General features: G+C 39.0%; 6 protein-coding genes across 6 annotated transcripts; 4 read left to right on the top strand and 2 right to left on the bottom strand.

Annotated features, from left to right (window-relative positions):
* Window positions 1-1,574: 1,574 nt before the first annotated feature.
* On the top strand, window positions 1,575-2,648 carry GCK72_002955 (uncharacterized protein; the record flags this gene model as incomplete). The annotated part of the gene is made up of 3 exons (XM_003095021.2): window positions 1,575-1,786; window positions 1,833-2,127; window positions 2,172-2,648. 3 exons carry the CDS (start codon window positions 1,575-1,577, stop codon window positions 2,646-2,648), a joined length of 984 nt encoding a protein of 327 aa, XP_003095069.2.
* A 2,530-nt stretch (window positions 2,649-5,178) lies between these two features.
* Window positions 5,179-7,340, bottom strand: GCK72_002954 (uncharacterized protein; the record flags this gene model as incomplete). Its single annotated transcript, XM_003095010.2, has 8 exons — window positions 5,179-5,372; window positions 5,429-5,591; window positions 5,643-5,719; window positions 5,769-5,828; window positions 6,014-6,149; window positions 6,214-6,295; window positions 6,978-7,185; window positions 7,232-7,340. 8 exons carry the CDS (start codon window positions 7,338-7,340, stop codon window positions 5,179-5,181), a joined length of 1,029 nt encoding a protein of 342 aa, XP_003095058.2.
* A 1,045-nt stretch (window positions 7,341-8,385) lies between these two features.
* GCK72_002953 (uncharacterized protein) lies at window positions 8,386-9,246 on the bottom strand (the record flags this gene model as incomplete). Its single annotated transcript, XM_053723714.1, has 1 exon — window positions 8,386-9,246. The coding sequence occupies one exon, from the start codon at window positions 9,244-9,246 to the stop codon at window positions 8,386-8,388; it is 861 nt and encodes a 286-aa protein (XP_053592359.1).
* A 3,065-nt stretch (window positions 9,247-12,311) lies between these two features.
* GCK72_002952 (uncharacterized protein) lies at window positions 12,312-12,684 on the top strand (the record flags this gene model as incomplete). The annotated part of the gene is made up of 3 exons (XM_053723713.1): window positions 12,312-12,452; window positions 12,511-12,570; window positions 12,619-12,684. The coding sequence occupies 3 exons, from the start codon at window positions 12,312-12,314 to the stop codon at window positions 12,682-12,684; spliced, it is 267 nt and encodes an 88-aa protein (XP_053592358.1).
* A 2-nt stretch (window positions 12,685-12,686) lies between these two features.
* On the top strand, window positions 12,687-13,057 carry GCK72_002951 (uncharacterized protein; the record flags this gene model as incomplete). The annotated part of the gene is made up of 3 exons (XM_053723712.1): window positions 12,687-12,732; window positions 12,780-12,976; window positions 13,040-13,057. 3 exons carry the CDS (start codon window positions 12,687-12,689, stop codon window positions 13,055-13,057), a joined length of 261 nt encoding a protein of 86 aa, XP_053592357.1.
* A 218-nt stretch (window positions 13,058-13,275) lies between these two features.
* Window positions 13,276-13,551, top strand: GCK72_002950 (uncharacterized protein; the record flags this gene model as incomplete). The annotated part of the gene is made up of 1 exon (XM_053723711.1): window positions 13,276-13,551. One exon carries the CDS (start codon window positions 13,276-13,278, stop codon window positions 13,549-13,551), a length of 276 nt encoding a protein of 91 aa, XP_053592356.1.
* Window positions 13,552-18,086: the final 4,535 nt, after the last annotated feature.

Here is an 18,086-nt window from a genome sequence, read left to right as displayed (position 1 = left end):
TTATCGTTTTCAAATTGCATGCATATCCAGCCTATTCTGGTGTACTTGTGTAGTTTTCAATAATTGTGTTTGCGTATTTCTTCTCTATTTCAATTCTATCATTCCTGAAATATAATAATTAATTGCAGTTAAAACTCTGTAATCACGAACTATTTCTAAATAACTAATCAACATATTCACCAGATTATCTGTCTAGATAACGGGCTTCATCATCAATAAATAGACGAAAAGACGCAATTGTAGAGTATTTGGCCAATACAAACTGATCTGAAGAAATCCCAGTACAGCGGTAATCAAGATCTTCCCTCAATCGATAAACTGAAAAAAACGCCACTGAGGGTACATGCATATTTTCACATTTGCTGTATACGTGCGAACCCTTACTCTTAGTCATTCCCATTTAGTCATCCCAATCAAATTATCAAAAATCCAATCAAATTAACATGTTTTATTCGCAAATAAGAGGTAGTCAATTTCCGAACAAGAGAATATATACTGCACATAGTCTACCCATTTTTGAATGCTGAGACCTGGATTCTGATATTCAACAAAGTTTCGTTGAGTCATCAAGTCACGCATCGCTGTCACACGAGCCGGTATATAAAATTGGTTCGGAGCCAGTGTTGTCCTCCTCCGGATAAAAACTCCATACCATGGATGACAGACAAGAGCGTCAAAAACTGCATCTTGTGAAAAGTGCGAGTTCGAATACGCTCTTCTTCGGAGATTTCCGGCGGGTCCTTTTTTGACAACTTCTTATATAGCGGCCAATCCAGCATTTCATGTTCCTCCGATGTTCTTCCATTTGTTGAAAGAATCCAACACTGAAAAAAGATTCTAAAGTCTGATTAATTCTGATTTGAAAAGCTTTCATTTCGATATACTCCATTCATTGAATCACAAGTTTGGATGCCTTCTCTGGAAGACGGAGAGCAGGGAGAGCAGTTGACATGACAGTGGAAAAGAGGTTAGGTGGCAAACAATCAATAGAGATGGGGGACTAGTATTCAATAAGAATCAGAGAGAAGGAGGGACCAGCCATACAGTAGGCAGTCTGGAGAGCAGAATGAGGTGGGAGATCGTCGAGGTCTTACGTCAAGAGTGTATGCATCTGCGTCCTCTGCGTATCGCCTTCTGGGAAGAACGCGCACCATTATCGAAGGCCTGTGAGACGGAATGTGGTGCGCGCTCTTCCCAGAAGCCCGGAAGCAGTGTGTCACGGAACCTACGCTATACGCGATATACGCACATCTTCACATTTTACTACTGTAGATATATGCTAGCCTTACTTATTCCCCGTCAGTCAATAATTCCACGTTGTCTTCTCTTCCTATTTTCCATTGCGAGCGTGTTTTTATTCGAAATCTCCAAGATCACTTGAGTTTCTAGACTTACTCCTTTGTTCCTTTGATCTATTTCATAAGTTTCAAACATTAGTATCGCTCCATTTTGATCTCTGAAGGCATCACTTTAGTTCTTTTTTTTCCTTTTTCTGGGCTCTTTAGTCCCTGATCCCCCGCTCTCTTTTCTTTCCACCTTTCATCTCTCTCCAAATCACTCCAATTTCTTTCCAGATGACCACCACGGCCACATCTACAGTATCCGGAATCAGTGTGTCACTGAGCAATCAGGAGCAATGGGAGAAGTTTTATCCGCATACTGAAATGGTAGTGACGAGAAAAAGCGGTCGTCTATTGTTCCCTCAACTGAAGTATATTCTCAAAGGATTGGATGAAGAGACAGAGTACAGTGTATTTCTGCATTTCGAGAGAATGGACGATTGGAAGTGAGTTGTAATTTTCTGAAAGTGAAATTATTGATAAATTATTCAGATACAAATTCTTGTCGAGAGGATGGGATAAATGGACGGAAGGAGACAAGAAGTTGTCAATTGATATGAAACAACACAAGGATGAATGGAAATGTGGAAGGGATTGGATGAAGGATCCTCTGTCATTCGATTACATCAAAATCACGAATAATCCAGAGGCCAAGAAAGAAAACAGTGTGTTGTTGCAGAGTATGCATAGATATCTCCCAGTTATCAGTATTCAGAAGAAGGGCAATACGGAGAAAGAGGAATTCCGATTGGGAATCACTGAGTTCATGGCTGTCACTACTTATCAGGTTGGTATTCTCTTTTCAGTTCAAAATTAACAAATTGCTTCCAGAACAATTCCATCGCTTCCCTGAAAGTCGAGCTCAATCAACATGCATCTGGATTCAGACAAGATGGGGGACACAACAACAAGAAACGTGGAATCAAGCGTCCAGCAGAAGCTCCGCCCCTTTATTCTCCACCACATGCAGCAAGACCAGTGACACTTCTTACAGTACCTCCTACAGTACCTCGTACAGTACAACTACAGTACCCTTCCGCTAGACCAGTCCCACAATGGATCCAACCACTGCCACCAATCGAATCGATTACTTTGTCTCGTCCAGAAAATAAAGAGAATCAGATGAAACAGCCAGTGTATCCCGTAGTCACCTCGAATATGGTTCCATGGTCCCAAACCCTGAATTATCCACAATTCATGGATCTGAATTCAATCAATAATGAGGTGTCATGGGAAATGAGCAATGGAATGGAACAATGGGAGAAGGGAGTGGAGAATGTGATGATTCCACACTATTGGTTTAATTAAATTGACTTCAATTTCTAATTGTTTCAAGTGAAAAGTTTTGTTAAATATCATAATTAATACATGAAAATAAAAGTTGATAACGATTGTTCCTACATCTATTTTAAGACATGTTCCAAACAGTTCGATTTCAACATTTTTTGTGCTGATAGCAGAAACAAAGGGAGGCTCTCACAACGACGGTCTGATTATATGTTGTAAACTTGGAAAGAGAACAAAGACATTTCTCTCTCCAACTGTCTGCGTCTCGTCGTACACTCTCTTATCACTCCTTCCACCCGTCATCTTGATTTATTTATTATGTGATGTTCTTCTGGTTGAATGTCGAAAAAATGCTCATGATTTTTTAAGAATTATTTTTTGTTTAATGGTTCGGTGGTTGTTGTGAAAATGGAATCCGGTTGAAAGTGAGTTTTTAAGGAAATTTTTAAAAAATCGCATCTAAACGCCACAATTCCCGTTCTCCTTACTCAAAAGGAGCTTTGGTGGAAAAGTTTTTCAGCGTGGCCGTGTATTCCTCTCGGACAAGTTTTTCTCAATTTCTCGTTTCCGCCCTTTTTCCAATTAATATCGCAAAAAAAAAATACAAAAATTTGTTGAAAAAAGTGAGAAAACAGTAAGAGGAATTGAATAGAAATCTTGTCCGAGAGGACTACACGGCCGCGCGGAAAACTCTTCCATCAAAGTTCATTTCGAGTCAGGAGAACGGGAATTGTGGGCGATTTTTAGCATATGCGTCAATAATAAAAGTTTCTTAGAATTTTTTGAAGTATCGAAATCGAAAACTAGATGAATATGATTTCAGTCCTCCGGTATTCTCCTCAACCGTTGCTGAAACGGCGATCAAAGGAAATCTTTGCTCGTGGAGATCAAAATCTTCTCCAGAAATGGAACAAGGAGCTTGAAGAAATAATGTTGTCAATGAGGACTACATTGATTTCAATCCGAAACGAGGACTTGAATAAGGTGAGCTTTATACAACATTTCTATTTGCACACCACGCTTCTTACAACCGCGCTCTACCGAAACCGAAGAAAATATTGTGCGAAATTGAGAGACTCAGAGAAAAAGAGATATTATTCAAGAGAATTCCGGTGGAGCGCAGTTGTAAAAAACAAAAGATTATAACTTTTTGAAAAGCTTCCAATAATCAAAAAAAGTTGTTTTGCTTGAAGAATGAATTTTAATTTCTGTGAACTGCCACCGCGCGCTGTGTGAGGCGTAAGGTCAGCAACGTAAAGATTTGAACTTTTTCCGAGTCGCGTCGCGGTTTATATTGAAAGATGCGACAAACAAACGTAAAGTATGAACTTGACACTCAGCCAAATTTCCTGCCAACCGTTGTACAATGGAGCGCGTTTTCATGATCTTACGCCTCACATTGTTATGACCTGTTTTAAATTTTCAATTACAGATTCGTCGGGCCTGCAATTCTCTGATCTCAGTCGTTTTGGTGCATAACGTTTGAATCTTCAAACGACTTCCTAACAATCAATTTTTTTTAATTTCAAGTAATTATTGGACTTTCATACCATTTGTAAGAGTTATAAAACTTTCTACTATCAATTTTTTGCGTTTTTTTGAACCAGGCTATAAAGTGGCACACAATTATAAGAATTTTGAGAAAGAGCTTATCAGTTTTACGCGTGCAATATCAGAAGACACTTATAAGTGTGTTTGCGGACGGAATAATTGTGAATCTCAAGACACATTTGACAGCATTTATTTCACTCAAAAGCTAAAAGTAACTTGATCAGCATAGAAATAGATAATCAGCAGATAACACATATGAAAATTATTTAAAGTAGCGGATTGGAATCAAAAATGAAAATCCAAGTCAAAGTTTACCTAATTTATTCATTAGTACGAGTAACAAGCCTTTAAAGAGTAGGCTTCCTATCCTAAAACGTGTGTATCATAAAAGTGGACGGTCTACTTGACAACTTATGCAGTGATTCAAGGAATGCATCTGGTTAATATTACGAGGTGAATTCTAGAAGAGCTATTAAAATTTTGAGACCTAAGAAATGTGTAAAATTTTATGTTGAGCATTTTTGTAGTTAAAAATGTTTTGATAGCTATCAGCGCTCGGGAGATATAAGCGTTTGAATATTGAGAGTGAGAACAGGAGGCGCAGACAACGAGACACTCTCGCTGTCTGCGTCTCGTCTCCAATATTGCTATAAAAGACAACGCGACATCGTGCTGATCATTTTTGTCGTTGACAACTTTTAGATAGCTATGAGCACTCGGGAGATATAAGCGTTTGAAGTTTGTGCGGCGCCCGCGCAGAGACGCAGACAACGAGACATTCTCGCTGTCTGCGTCGCTCTCACGCGTGTGCTTCGAGACGCTCATCTTGGGAAGCGTATATCTCAAAAGTGGGCGGAGCTATCAATAAGTTTTTAACTACAAAAATGTTGATTTCGGTTTCATCTACATACTGAATGTAAATTTTCATAAACTTAATTTTATTTTAATACCACGAGAAGCTCTAAAACCAAAAATAATCAGTATTTTCATCCGGAACCCTTCATTGAAGTACAAACCAAAAAGTAATCAGAGTTAGAGTAATCAGATCAAATATTTCAAATCTTGAATGACTCGAGTTCTCATCCGAATCCAAATTGCAGACACCAGTTAGCTCACAAATCTCTTCCGAATAGAATCCAACAGCTCCGTAGATTTCATGACCATTCTCCTCTCGATTCAACGATACACACGTGCCTGGAAGAGAAAGTGCGCTCTATTGATAAGAGAGTGTCTGCGTTTCCTCAACTCACTTTGGCTAGTAACTCCAATTACAGTATTCCTTCCGTTTATCACTCGAATAGCTCCGCCCCCAGAGTCTCCCGGACAAGTTATAGATTTCATGGATTGACTTCTGGCTTTAAACAATCTTGGATCCATTCTATTCAGTGTTCCCTCCACGTTCACTGGAAGAATCTGAAAATCTTTTTTATTCAAAAAACTGAAATTTCTGATATTTCAACTCACTCGAATCTCCTGTGTCAAAAGGGGTCTGTCTGTTCCTTTTTTCGAGTTCTCCGGAGTTTTAACCACACCCGGTGGAGCTGAAAAAGTGCAAAAATTTCAGAATTTCAGGTTGGTAAAGACACTTACGATCATCCCCGTATCCAAAGAAACGAGCTATCGTCTCTGGTGGATTGTCCTCGATGTCATCTGAAAGTTACATAAAGACAAAAAAGAAAAAACACTTATTAGCCACCTCGGGGATCGAACCCCGGATGCCAGATTAGCGGGCGGCGCTCTTCCCGATTACACCACTCGAGCGCGGCGGCGCGCAGAAAGCGAGGAAAGTGATAAAACCGATAAAATTTCACCCTTTCCTCAGTCCAAAATCTCACCTGCAATACAAGCCGGCTGAACATTCGTTGTATATTCCACGTCTTCAGCCAATTCAATAATCATGAAGTCATCCGGATACTGTATTTGAAATGCTTCTTTATCTGTGATTCGACGACAGAATTTCAGAAGGAAAATCTGAAAAAAAAAGAAATCTTGAATTGAAAGGTGTTCTGAAAGAGAAAAGAAGAAAGAAAATTACAAATTTAGCTCTTCCGATTTCAGTATAATTTCGATTCATGACGTAGACTTTGCTGGCTTTCACTTCGGTCACAATGTAGTTTCTGGAAAATGAAAAATTGAATGATTTTGAGAGTTTGTAACAGTGTTACGGCTTGTCAAGTTATTTTGAATTTATATTCATCGTGTAGATCAAATCAAGAGCTACATTTTTCTAGTTGAAAACTTTTTTATATCTCCACCCACTTTTGAGATATGAGCGTTTGAAGATAGAGGGGTAGGTGGCGAGAGAGAGGGAGGGCGCAGAGAAGCGAGAGTGTCACACTTAAAAGCGCGTATCTCAAAAGTGGGCGGAGCTAGAAAAAAGTGGTCAACTACAAAAATGTAGCCCTAGATTATATCTACATAATCAAATAAAAACATTCAATTTTTTACAACACCGGTGTTCAGGACACCTCTTCAAAGTTGACTGATTTTCAGAAAATTCTCGAAATTTTTGTGATTTTTCAAGTTCTAACGCTCGTTAGACGTTGTTCAACTTAAAAATGAGTTATATATGCTGAAATTCACGTTGATTTCAAATCTAACATTATAATCCAATAAATTTCAGATGGAAGCCTTCAAATTCCAGCCCAAAATTTTAGCCAAGTAAACCTCATAAGAACTAGCCACGAAGATTCAAAACGCTCATGTTTAAAAGCGCGTAGGTCAAAAGTGGGCGGAGCTACAAAAAAGTGGTCAACTACAAAAATGAAGCTCTTGTCTTCATCTTTCCAATAAACTCACTCATTCTCCGTGCACAGTTCCCTATCAAATTCAAAGTTAATCCGACTTTTCGTCCATTCGATGTCACTATGATTAGCAATACAATGAGTGGCCGAAAGTACGTGTCTAGGAGATATCAGAGTTCCAGAACAACTAGAAACGGACGACCCCACAAATAAAGCCCATGGTGCTTGATCTACCGTAGTCTTCGCGCCACGAAATATTTTGTCTGAAATTTTATAAAATCTGAAATTCTTTAAAAATTGAACTCCTACTTGTAGTTGTCAATCCACACTCTTTCAGTCGTTGCTCATTTTCTTCGATTGTCAATTTCTTGCTTTCAAAAAGTGCAATTAGATGAACAATCACGACTATCCATTTCATTGTTTTCATGGGGAATGAATTGATTTTCTGATTTTTTTGGATTTCATATGAAATGGGATCATTTTTTCACGCGTTTTTAAAAATTAATATAAAAAGTTTCATTTTCGTATGGGTATAGAGAAGAATTGGTGGGGGATGTTTTAAAATCTCAAGGAGGAATATAGGGATGACTACTGTAGATATATCATTTAGAATACTTGGGGTTATTTCGGATGGAACAAGAAAAAATTGGGAGAAAAGGAAAGGGAAAACAAGGAAAAATGGGGTAAAATTCAACAACGAAAAAAAATATATGGGAAAATTGGAGAGAGAAAAAGGACAGAATGACGGAAGAAAACCCGGATAAATTTTAAAAATTTTGGATTAGTAAAGAAGAAAAGAGAAAGCTCGCTCTATTGAAATTGTTAGTACAATGACCAAAATTGGTCACTGTAAAGTTACAATGACCAACATTTTGTCAGTGTAACTTTGTTAATGGAGCGCGTTTACCAAATCTCTAAACTAATTTTTAGAAACAATGACGTATATAATGATTAGATTCTTTTTGGGATATCTCAGATGGGCGACGACTATTTTGGTAGGGGACAAGCAGGCAATAAAGGACTTTTAAGATAGAAATCTGTTAAAAAATAAATACATTTTGATTAAGTTTTTTTCAGAGGTCAACTCTAATGAAGGGGAGGAAGCAATAAAATGGAACAAGAGGATGCAATATTATATTCTGGTTTAAATTACCGGGGTCTTAAAAAACGAGAGGACCGAGAGAATTAGAGAGAGAGAGGGTACAGATATAGAGATAAAGGAAAATGTTTAGAACAATTGAGTTTTGACTTTTTTCGCCGGATTCGGTACAAAAATGGGCGTGGCCACAGTAAGAGGATGGAAGTTTCCCTAGTCAAAATTTAAAAAACATTCCGAACCTCAAGTTTCAATCAATTCTGAAAATGTTTTGAGAATTTCAAGACACATTTGACAACATTTATTTCACTCAAAAACTCAATGTAACTTGGTCAGCATAAACATAGATAATCGTACGACGAGCGGATTAGAATTGCTCGAAAATTTGAAAATAAACATCGCATCCTTGATCAGTTTGTTCAATTGAAATAGTTCCCACAGTTCCGTCGTTTCGTCGGATATCATATCCTTCAACTTCTTCTTCGCCCTCTCCTTCAATTGGATCCATTGTCACTACTTGATATTGCAAACCTTTCAATACAATTTCCTTATTCACAACTTGACCATTGACAAATACGAAACGTGCCAATTCCATTCTCGGGTTGGACCCTCTAATCCAATGTTTGAAGAATTGATTGACCATTTTGTCGGTTAGAGTTGGAGATTCAATTGTGATATCCTTACTGTTCATCAATAAAAGGTCATCCAATCCAATTCTCAAAGACATAAAGACTTCGACTCCAAGAACCAATAAATCCCAATTTTGAATCAGAATGTTACTGTAGCGACTGGGATCATTGAAATTTGAATTGAAAGGAGTCACATTTCTAGCCGATGGAAAATATCTCAATGCCATTTGTGCACACTCCAAACTACACAAATCGTGGAAAAAGATCGTAAGAATCTTGAATTTTCCAAATGCATCTTTCAGAGAAATCCAATCAAATTTACATGTTTCGTCCGCAAAAGAAAGATAGTTAATTTCTTCAATAGAGAATATGTATTGAAAATGTTCTATCCATTTTTGAATGCTAAGACCTGGATTTTGGTATTCCACAAAGCTTCGCTCAGTGATCATTCCGGTTACACGAGACGGCATATAAACCGGAATCGGTCCGGGACTGTCCTCCTGCGGATAAAAACTCCATACCATGGATGACGGACTTCCTTCCTTTGAGTCCAATCGAACTGTGATAATATTGTTCACCGCCAGATCAATTCGTTCCATATTTAAATTAAGAGATCTGACAATTTCCTTAGTTTTGTTAGACGCAAGTGAAAATCCAACACTGAAAAATATCTTCAAATACAGTGCGTCCAATAATCTTAAGACACCCCCTTAAAATAAAGATTCCGAGAGAATGGGATATTATCTGAAAAAACTGTGAATGCAGTTCGATTCAGAATCTTTGAAAACCCCTACAAACAGATTTTCAGAAAAAAATACTTATTTCTGAGCACGTGACCTCAAAAAAACACTTTTTTGGTCGTCCAAAAATGATAAGACACCCTCGATTTTATCGATTTTTCACGCATATCACTAGTATGAACGAGCTCCAAAACATTATTGATTATTCAAAAACACAAAAAAACCATGCACAATTCAATAACTAGTCTCTACTTTATTGTTCCGAACAACTTCAATCATCCTATTTTTCAAGCTTCCAAAGACAATTGCAGTTTTTTAATGAAAATGGTCAACTTTGTGACTGTGACACGGCCTTCTTGATAGTTTCACAATATTAATTGTTAGTGGACTATACAGATCACAAATAGAGCTTCATTTTTGTAGTTGACAACATTTTTGTACGGGCACATCCTAAGAAGTTACAGACAGTCTATGTAGACAGCTCAAAAATCTCCCCTTTTAGCACTGAAAAAGGGCAACAATTGCGAGCAATTACTTTGACGATTGATAACTTCTTAGGATGTGCCCGTACAAAAATGTTGTCAACTACAAAAATGAAGCTCTATTTGTGATCTGTATAGTCCACTAACAATTAATATTGTGAAACTATCAAGAAGGCCGTGTCACAGTCACAAAGTTGACCATTTTCATTAAAAAACTGCAATTGTCTTTGGAAGCTTGAAAAATAAGATGACTGAAGTTGTTCAGAATAATGGAGTAGAGACCAGTTATTGAATTGTGCATGGTTTTTTTGTGTTTTTGAATAATCAATAATGTTTTGGAGCTCGTTCATACTAGTGATATGCGTGAAAAATCGATAAAATCGAGGGTGTCTTATCATTTTTGGACGACCAAAAAAGTGTTTTTTTGAGGTCACGTGCTCAGAAATAGGTATTTTTTTCTGAAAATCTGTTTGTAGGGGTTTTCAAAGATTCTGAATCGAACTGCATTTACAGTTTTTTCAGATAATATCCCATTCTCTCGGAATCTTTATTTTAAGGGGGTGTCTTAAGATTATTGGACGCACTGTAATATAAATTCTGATTAAAAAGCTTACATTTCAGTATACTCCATGCATTGAATCACAAGTTTGGATGCCTTCTCTGGAAGACGGAGAACAGTGAAAGCAGTTGACATGACACTGAAAAAGGGAAGAATGACAAGGGTGAGCCGGCGAATAATCAATAGAGAAGCAGTGAAACTGGTTGGACAGATGGTGTGGGGGATGAGGGAAGATTGAGATGTTTTCTAGAAGTGACCTGGTAACAGTGGACTGTGGCGAATGCGTGGGAAACACAAACAAGGTCAATGGATAAGAGAAAGAGAAGACAACCTCCAGTCAAGAGAGTGGAATTATTGACTGACTGGGAATAACTAAGGCTAGCATATATCTACAGTAGTAAAATGTGAAGATGCGCGTATATCTTGCGCAGGGTCAGTGACGCAATGCGTCTAGCAGAGCTGTGCGGAAGTAAAATTTTCAAAAAAGGGAGTCGGAAGAAGGAAGAAGGAATAACATTTTCAAAAAGGAAGACGGAAGAAGGAAGAAGGAAGTAAAATTTTGAAAAAGGAAGAAGGAAGTGAAAAAAGCCCGGAAGAAGGAAGAAGGAAGTTGGGTCCGAACCCGGAAGTCGGGAAGTTAATTTTGAAAATGACAAATTTGAGGAAAATTTTTTGTTGTCATCTCTGAAAGCAAATTTTGGCGTTGTTTTGCATACAAAATTCCATTAAAAACGACCAAAAATCCGCTGAAATTTCGTCGAAAATTAAATAATTTTTGTGATTTTTTTACACTGAAGTCGGAAGTGGCGAACAATTTCAACGGAAGAAGGAAGAAGGAAGAAGGAATAAAATTTCAAAAAAAGAAGAAGGAAGTGAAAAAATGCCCGGAAGAAGGAAGAAGGAAGAAGGAATTCCGCACAGCTCTGGCGTCTAGCCTTCTCGGAAGAGCGCGCACCACATTCCGTCTCACAGACCTCCGTTGATGGTGCGCGCTCTTCCCAGGAGTCAAACGCAGAGGACGCAGATGCGTACACCCTTGACGTAAGCCGTATACGATCTCCCATCTCATACTTCCTCTCAGACTGCCTACTGTATGGCTGGTCTCCTTATTTCCTCTGATTCTTATTGAATACTAGTCCCCCATCTCTATTGATTATTCTTCTCTTTTCCACTGTCATGTTTACCGAATACCCTCTCCGTCTTCCAGAAAAGGCCTTGTGATTCAATGCATGAAGTATATCGAAATGTAAGTTCTTCAAATCAGAATTTATATGATTTAAAAACTTGTTTTTCAGTGTCGGATTTTCACTTGCGTCTAACAAAACAAAGGAAATCGCCAGATCTCTCAACTTAAACATTGAACGAATCGATCTGACGGTGAATTGTGTAGTTTAGAGTGTGCACAAATGACATTAAGACATTTCCCTGACCCCAGTCGCTACAGTAACATTCTGATTCAAAATTGGGGTTTATTGATTCTTGGAGACGAAGTTTTTACGGCAGACAAATCAGGAGTACGAAGCATCGCTTTTCCAATAATGGGACATGAAATCGACCACGCAAAATCGGTAGCTGTTCAACTTCAAATCATTTTTTGCGTATATGGCAGCTGTGAAGTTTACGAACCTGGAGCTCATCTACATTGTTACCCCAAACATGGAACGATGCTCTTGGCGAGTTTTTGTACTACATAAATGAATTTGATTTGAAAAATTGGACTAAAAACAACAAGTACTTTGAATACGAATCACTCTTTTTTGATCGATTCAAGGAAGATGTTTACTATGCGACCATTCCAGGAACAAATATGATCTGGCGATGTTTCAAATTGACCCTGCCACGACATAAATCAAAGGAGTGCAACGAAAAAATGAAGCAAATCCATGAATCGCTCATCCTTCAAACCGGAATTCTTGATGCCGGCCGATTTGTTCACTTTAATGAAATCGCTGCGGAGAGGTCTTGTTGTTGGAAGCAAGCAGATTGTCAATAGAGTATCGGAGGATGACGCGACTGGAGGGCATGTATGTTTTCTTCCGGAACTCCGCTTTGAAATGGACAATTTTTGTGGATCAAATTCAGTCCTTCGATAACTGCACCTTCTGTCCAACCACTGTATCTATCATCAAGACACTTCCATCTGTAAGATTCCATCACATATAAACCTTGTAGTCAATTTCTGTTTTTCAGATCCCATTCGTACTGGCGTGGATCATCCTGAATACCAGTTACGAAAACGAACTTTTGATGCTTTGAAAATGGCCTACCAACATCTCATTCAAATGTGGAAAGATACACCCACAAGTATGTTTTTTTCTCTTTAGTTTTCCAACTCCCATTTCTATTTTCAGAGGCTCCATTCAAATGCAAATGTCTGAAACGCGACGGATTCCATGAAAAGCTCACTCCTTTCATGACAATGATCAGTCATCGGGACAATCTTTTTGAAAGTTGGACTCTGGACCGTCGAAGTGTTGTGTTCGCCCACCAAGATCTTTCAATCTACAAATACCACCACCCATCAACGACATCACTTACTCTCAACAAAGTTAATTATTTATTTAATTTAATAAATTTGGTTTGATAAAAACGATTCGTGTTATTTTTTCAGGTAAAAAAACAGTTTTGAAAAAGTGGAACAAATGGAAAAGAATTTGAAAAGAAATTTGAAATAAGGAAATTTGGAAAAATAGGAAAGAATTTGAATTTGAGTTTTTTCCACAAAAAGAAGACTTTTTTGACTGAGGCCCAAAAAGTCTTCTTTTTCTGGAAAATAGCCCGGTTTTTTGGCACAGGGTGGAGGAGGGGGTCTTCCGAGGAACAGCTGTTGGAACTCTAATCGATAAAATGGTCAATCAATTCTTCAAACATTGGATTAGAGGGTCCAACCCGAGAATGGAATTGGCACGTTTCGTATTTGTCAATGGTCAAGTTGTAAGAAAGGAAATTGTATTGAAAGGTTTGCAATATCAAGTAGTGCTAATGGATCCAATTGAAGGAGAGGGCGAAGAAGAAGTTGAAGGATATGATATCCGACGAAACGACGGAACTGTGGGAACTATTTCAATTGAACAAACTGATCAAGGATGCGATGTTTATTTTCAAATTTTCGAGCAATTCTAATCCGCTCGTCGTACGATTATCTATGTTTATGCTGACCAAGTTACATTGAGTTTTTGAGTGAAATAAATGTTGTCAAATGTGTCTTGAAATTCTCAAAACATTTTCAGAATTGATTGAAACTTGAGGTTCGGAATGCTTTTTAATTTTTACTAGGGAAACTTCCGTCCTCTTACTGTAGCCACGCCCATTTTTGTACCGAATCCGGCGAAAAAAGTCAAAACTCAATTGTTCTAAACATTTTCCTTTATCTCTATATTTGTACCCTCTCTCTCTCTAATTCTCTCGGTCCTCTCGTTTTTTAAGACCCCGGTAATTTAAACCAGAATATAATATTGCATCCTCTTGTTCCATTTTATTGCTTCCTCCCCTTACTACAGGGGCATCATTCTGAACAATGGATCTGCATCAGGGACGAGCGGCAACGCAAAATTTCGGCAACCCGGCAATCCGGCAATTGCCGATTTCAAAAGTCGGCAATTTTCGGCAATTTTCGGCAACTTTCGGCAACTTTCGGCAACATGTAATAATAAGAATTTTCATAAGTCGAGAAAAAATGCGAGCCAAATCGATTAGAATACAAAATTTTATTGCTTCTTCATGATTATCGGGCCAAATCGTTAGTTGGAACATTGTAGGAACCACAAGTGTTTTTTCAGCATCGGGTTTCGTAAAGATATTCTGAAGTAACTTTCTTTTCGCTTCCGCTTTTTTCTTTTTCAAGCAAGAACTTTCGATTTTTGTATTACTTTTGCCGAACTCAGCTTAAAAATTGAACAAATTTAGAAAAAAAACTGCAAAAAACATTGCCGAAACAAAAGTCGGCAACTCGGCAACGGCAATGCATTTTAAAAAGTCGGCAATTTCGGCAATTCGGCAATTCGGCAACGGCATTGCAGCTCGTCCCTGATCTGCATACAGAGTGCACACACACACACAATGAGGATTGGATAGAAGAGGATGAGAGTAATTAGGGTGTGAAAGGTCCATTCAAATATCCATCTGTGCTGTAGGAAATTGGCATGGACCTCCCGAACGTGGTTTCGCTAGTTTCAGAAATTCAGAATATCTTAAACCTGCTAGCCTGTGTCATACAGTCATGGACCTCCCGAACGTGGTTTCGCTAGTTTCAGAAATTCAGAATATCTTAAACCTGCTAGCCTGTGTCATACAGTCATGGACCTCCCGAACGTGGTTTCGCTAGTTTCAGAAATCAGAATATCTTAAACCTGCTAGCCTGTGTCATACAGTCATGGACCTCCCGAACGTGGTTTTGCTAGTTTCAGAAATTCAGAATATCTTAAACCTGCTAGCCTGTGTCATACAGTCATGGACCTCCCAAACGTGGTTTCGCTAGTTTCAGAAATCAGAATATCTTAAACCTGCTAGCCTGTGTCATACAGTCATGGACCTCCCGAACGTGGTTTCGCTAGTTTCAGAAATCAGAATATCTTAAACCTGCTAGCCTGTGTCATACAGTCATGGACTTCCCGAACGTGGTTTCGCTAGTTTCAGAAATTCAGAATATCTTAAACCTGCTAGCCTGTGTCATACAGTCATGGACCTCCCGAACGTGGTTTCGCTAGTTTCAGAAATTCAGAATATCTTAAACCTGCTAGCCTGTGTCATACAGTCATGGACTTCCCGAACGTGGTTTCGCTAGTTTCAGAAATTCAGAATATCTTAAACCTGCTAGCCTGTGTCATACAGTCACTGACCTCCCAAACGTGGTTTCGCTAGTTTCAGAAATTCAGAATATCTTAAACCTGCTAGCCTGTGTCATACAGTCATGGACTTCCCGAACGTGGTTTCGCTAGTTTCAGAAATTCAGAATATCTTAAACCTGCTAGCCTGTGTCATACAGTCACTGACCTCCCAAACGTGGTTTCGCTAGTTTCAGAAATCAGAATATCCTAAACGTGCTAGCCTGTGTCATACAGTCATGGACCTCCCAAACGTGGTTTCGCTAGTTTCAGAAATTCAGAATATCTTAAACCTGCTAGCCTGTGTCATACAGTCACTGACCTCCCAAACGTGGTTTCGCTAGTTTCAGAAATTCAGAATATCTTAAACCTGCTAGCCTGTGTCATACAGTCATGGACCTCCCAAACGTGGTTTCGCTAGTTTCAGAAATTCAGAATATCTTAAACCTGCTAGCCTGTGTCATACAGTCACTGACCTCCCAAACGTGGTTTCGCTAGTTTCAGAAATCAGAATATCCTAAACGTGCTAGCCTGTGTCATACAGTCATGGACCTCCCGAACGTGGTTTCGCTAGTTTCAGAAATTCAGAATATCTTAAACCTGCTAGCCTGTGTCATACAGTCACTGACCTCCCAAACGTGGTTTCGCTAGTTTCAGAAATTCAGAATATCTTAAACCTGCTAGCCTGTGTCATACAGTCACTGACCTCCCAAACGTGGTTTCGCTAGTTTCAGAAATTCAGAATATCTTAAACCTGCTAGCCTGTGTCATACAGTCACTGACCTCCCAAACGTGGTTTCGCTAGTTTCAGAAATCAGAATATCCTAAACGTGCTAGCCTGTGTCATACAGTCATGGACCTCCCGAACGTGGTTTCGCTAGTTTCAGAAATTCAGAATATCTTAAACCTGCTAGCCTGTGTCATACAGTCACTGACCTCCCGAACGTGGTTTCGCTAGTTTCAGAAATTCAGAATATCTTAAACCTGCTAGCCTGTGTCATACAGTCACTGACCTCCCAAACGTGGTTTCGCTAGTTTCAGAAATCAGAATATCCTAAACGTGCTAGCCTGTGTCATACAGTCATGGACCTCCCGAACGTGGTTTCGCTAGTTTCAGAAATTCAGAATATCTTAAACCTGCTAGCCTGTGTCATACAGTCATGGACTTCCCGAACGTGGTTTCGCTAGTTTCAGAAATTCAGAATATCTTAAACCTGCTAGCCTGTGTCATACAGTCACTGACCTCCCAAACGTGGTTTCGCTAGTTTCAGAAATTCAGAATATCTTAAACCTGCTAGCCTGTGTCATACAGTCACTGACCTCCCAAACGTGGTTTCGCTAGTTTCAGAAATTCAGAATATCTTAAACCTGCTAGCCTGTGTCATACAGTCACTGACCTCCCAAACGTGGTTTCGCTAGTTTCAGAAATCAGAATATCCTAAACGTGCTAGCCTGTGTCATACAGTCATGGACCTCCCGAACGTGGTTTCGCTAGTTTCAGAAATTCAGAATATCTTAAACCTGCTAGCCTGTGTCATACAGTCACTGACCTCCCGAACGTGGTTTCGCTAGTTTCAGAAATTCAGAATATCTTAAACCTGCTAGCCTGTGTCATACAGTCACTGACCTCCCAAACGTGGTTTCGCTAGTTTCAGAAATTCAGAATATCCTAAACGTGCTAGCCTGTGTCATACAGTCATGGACCTCCCGAACGTGGTTTCGCTAGTTTCAGAAATTCAGAATATCCTAAACCTGCTAGCCTGTGTCATACAGTCATGGACCTCCCGAACGTGGTTTCGCTAGTTTCAGAAATTCAGAATATCCTAAACGTGCTAGCCTGTGTCATACAGTCATGGACCTCCCGAACGTGGTTTCGCTAGTTTCAGAAATTCAGAATATCTTAAACCTGCTAGCCTGTGTCATACAGTCATGGACCTCCCGAACATGGTTTCGCTGGTATTAGAAAATCGGTCTCTAAATTTGACTAGTGACCCTAATTTGTCAAACTCCCAATTACACTGTGCAAAAAGACTTGGTACTACGCTAGGTCCCTGACCTCACTAGCCACACATGCTCTATAAAGTTCTAAATTGATGACCCTTTTGCTCCCGTACTAAAGAAATACGAAGGTACTCAGAAACTCGAATCCCTAATGCCTGCTAGACCGTCTTGCCGTTTTCCCACTCACGTTAAACACCGATCCGATGAGTGATACTGTGTCCATATTTCAGGACAATCTGCGGCAGGAGAGTTCTGAAGACGTCATTCCAAGAAAGTTGAAAATCTGAAACTGAAGTGTTTTTCGATCGATCACGTGATGTCTTTTTTGTATTTTTGGGCTGCCACGTGTTTTTTTTGTTATCGTTTCATTTTTTATTGATTTTTAAAAAGTTGACCCTAAAGACGTGGTACATGTGCGTGGAATTTTTCTACTCTGCATGGTTTCATATTGAGCAGAATTTTGTTTCCCTGGCTTGAGCCCCAAGTTGCACCCAGCATATTCCAAAAAAAACTAACCAGACAAGATACAGGAGATGAAGGATGAGAAGGAGAAGAGACGTCGTCCACGTGGAGTTGTAAAATCGAAACTGATTGGAATTCTTATCTCTCGATAAAATCTAGTGAATCTTTTCGGGCGGGTCACGGGAAAATTTCACTTTTTTTCTCGAATTTTTTTAAATGAGCAAAATAGATTTTTTCACGCTTTAATACAATACGTTCCTTTTGTAGCATTGAAAATCCAGTATTTTTAGGTTTCAAGGCGGCGCGATGGATGAAAAAGGTCCCATTCATCAGAACTGTAGAAAATACGCAGTTTCCCTAGTCAAAAGTTTT

The sequence above is a fragment of the Caenorhabditis remanei genome, chromosome I, assembly GCF_010183535.1.
Source record: "Caenorhabditis remanei strain PX506 chromosome I, whole genome shotgun sequence".
In the NCBI taxonomy this organism is placed as follows: domain Eukaryota; kingdom Metazoa; phylum Nematoda; class Chromadorea; order Rhabditida; family Rhabditidae; genus Caenorhabditis; species Caenorhabditis remanei.
Note: the sequence above shows the minus strand (reverse complement) of the source record. Positions and strands in the feature narration are given on the sequence as shown.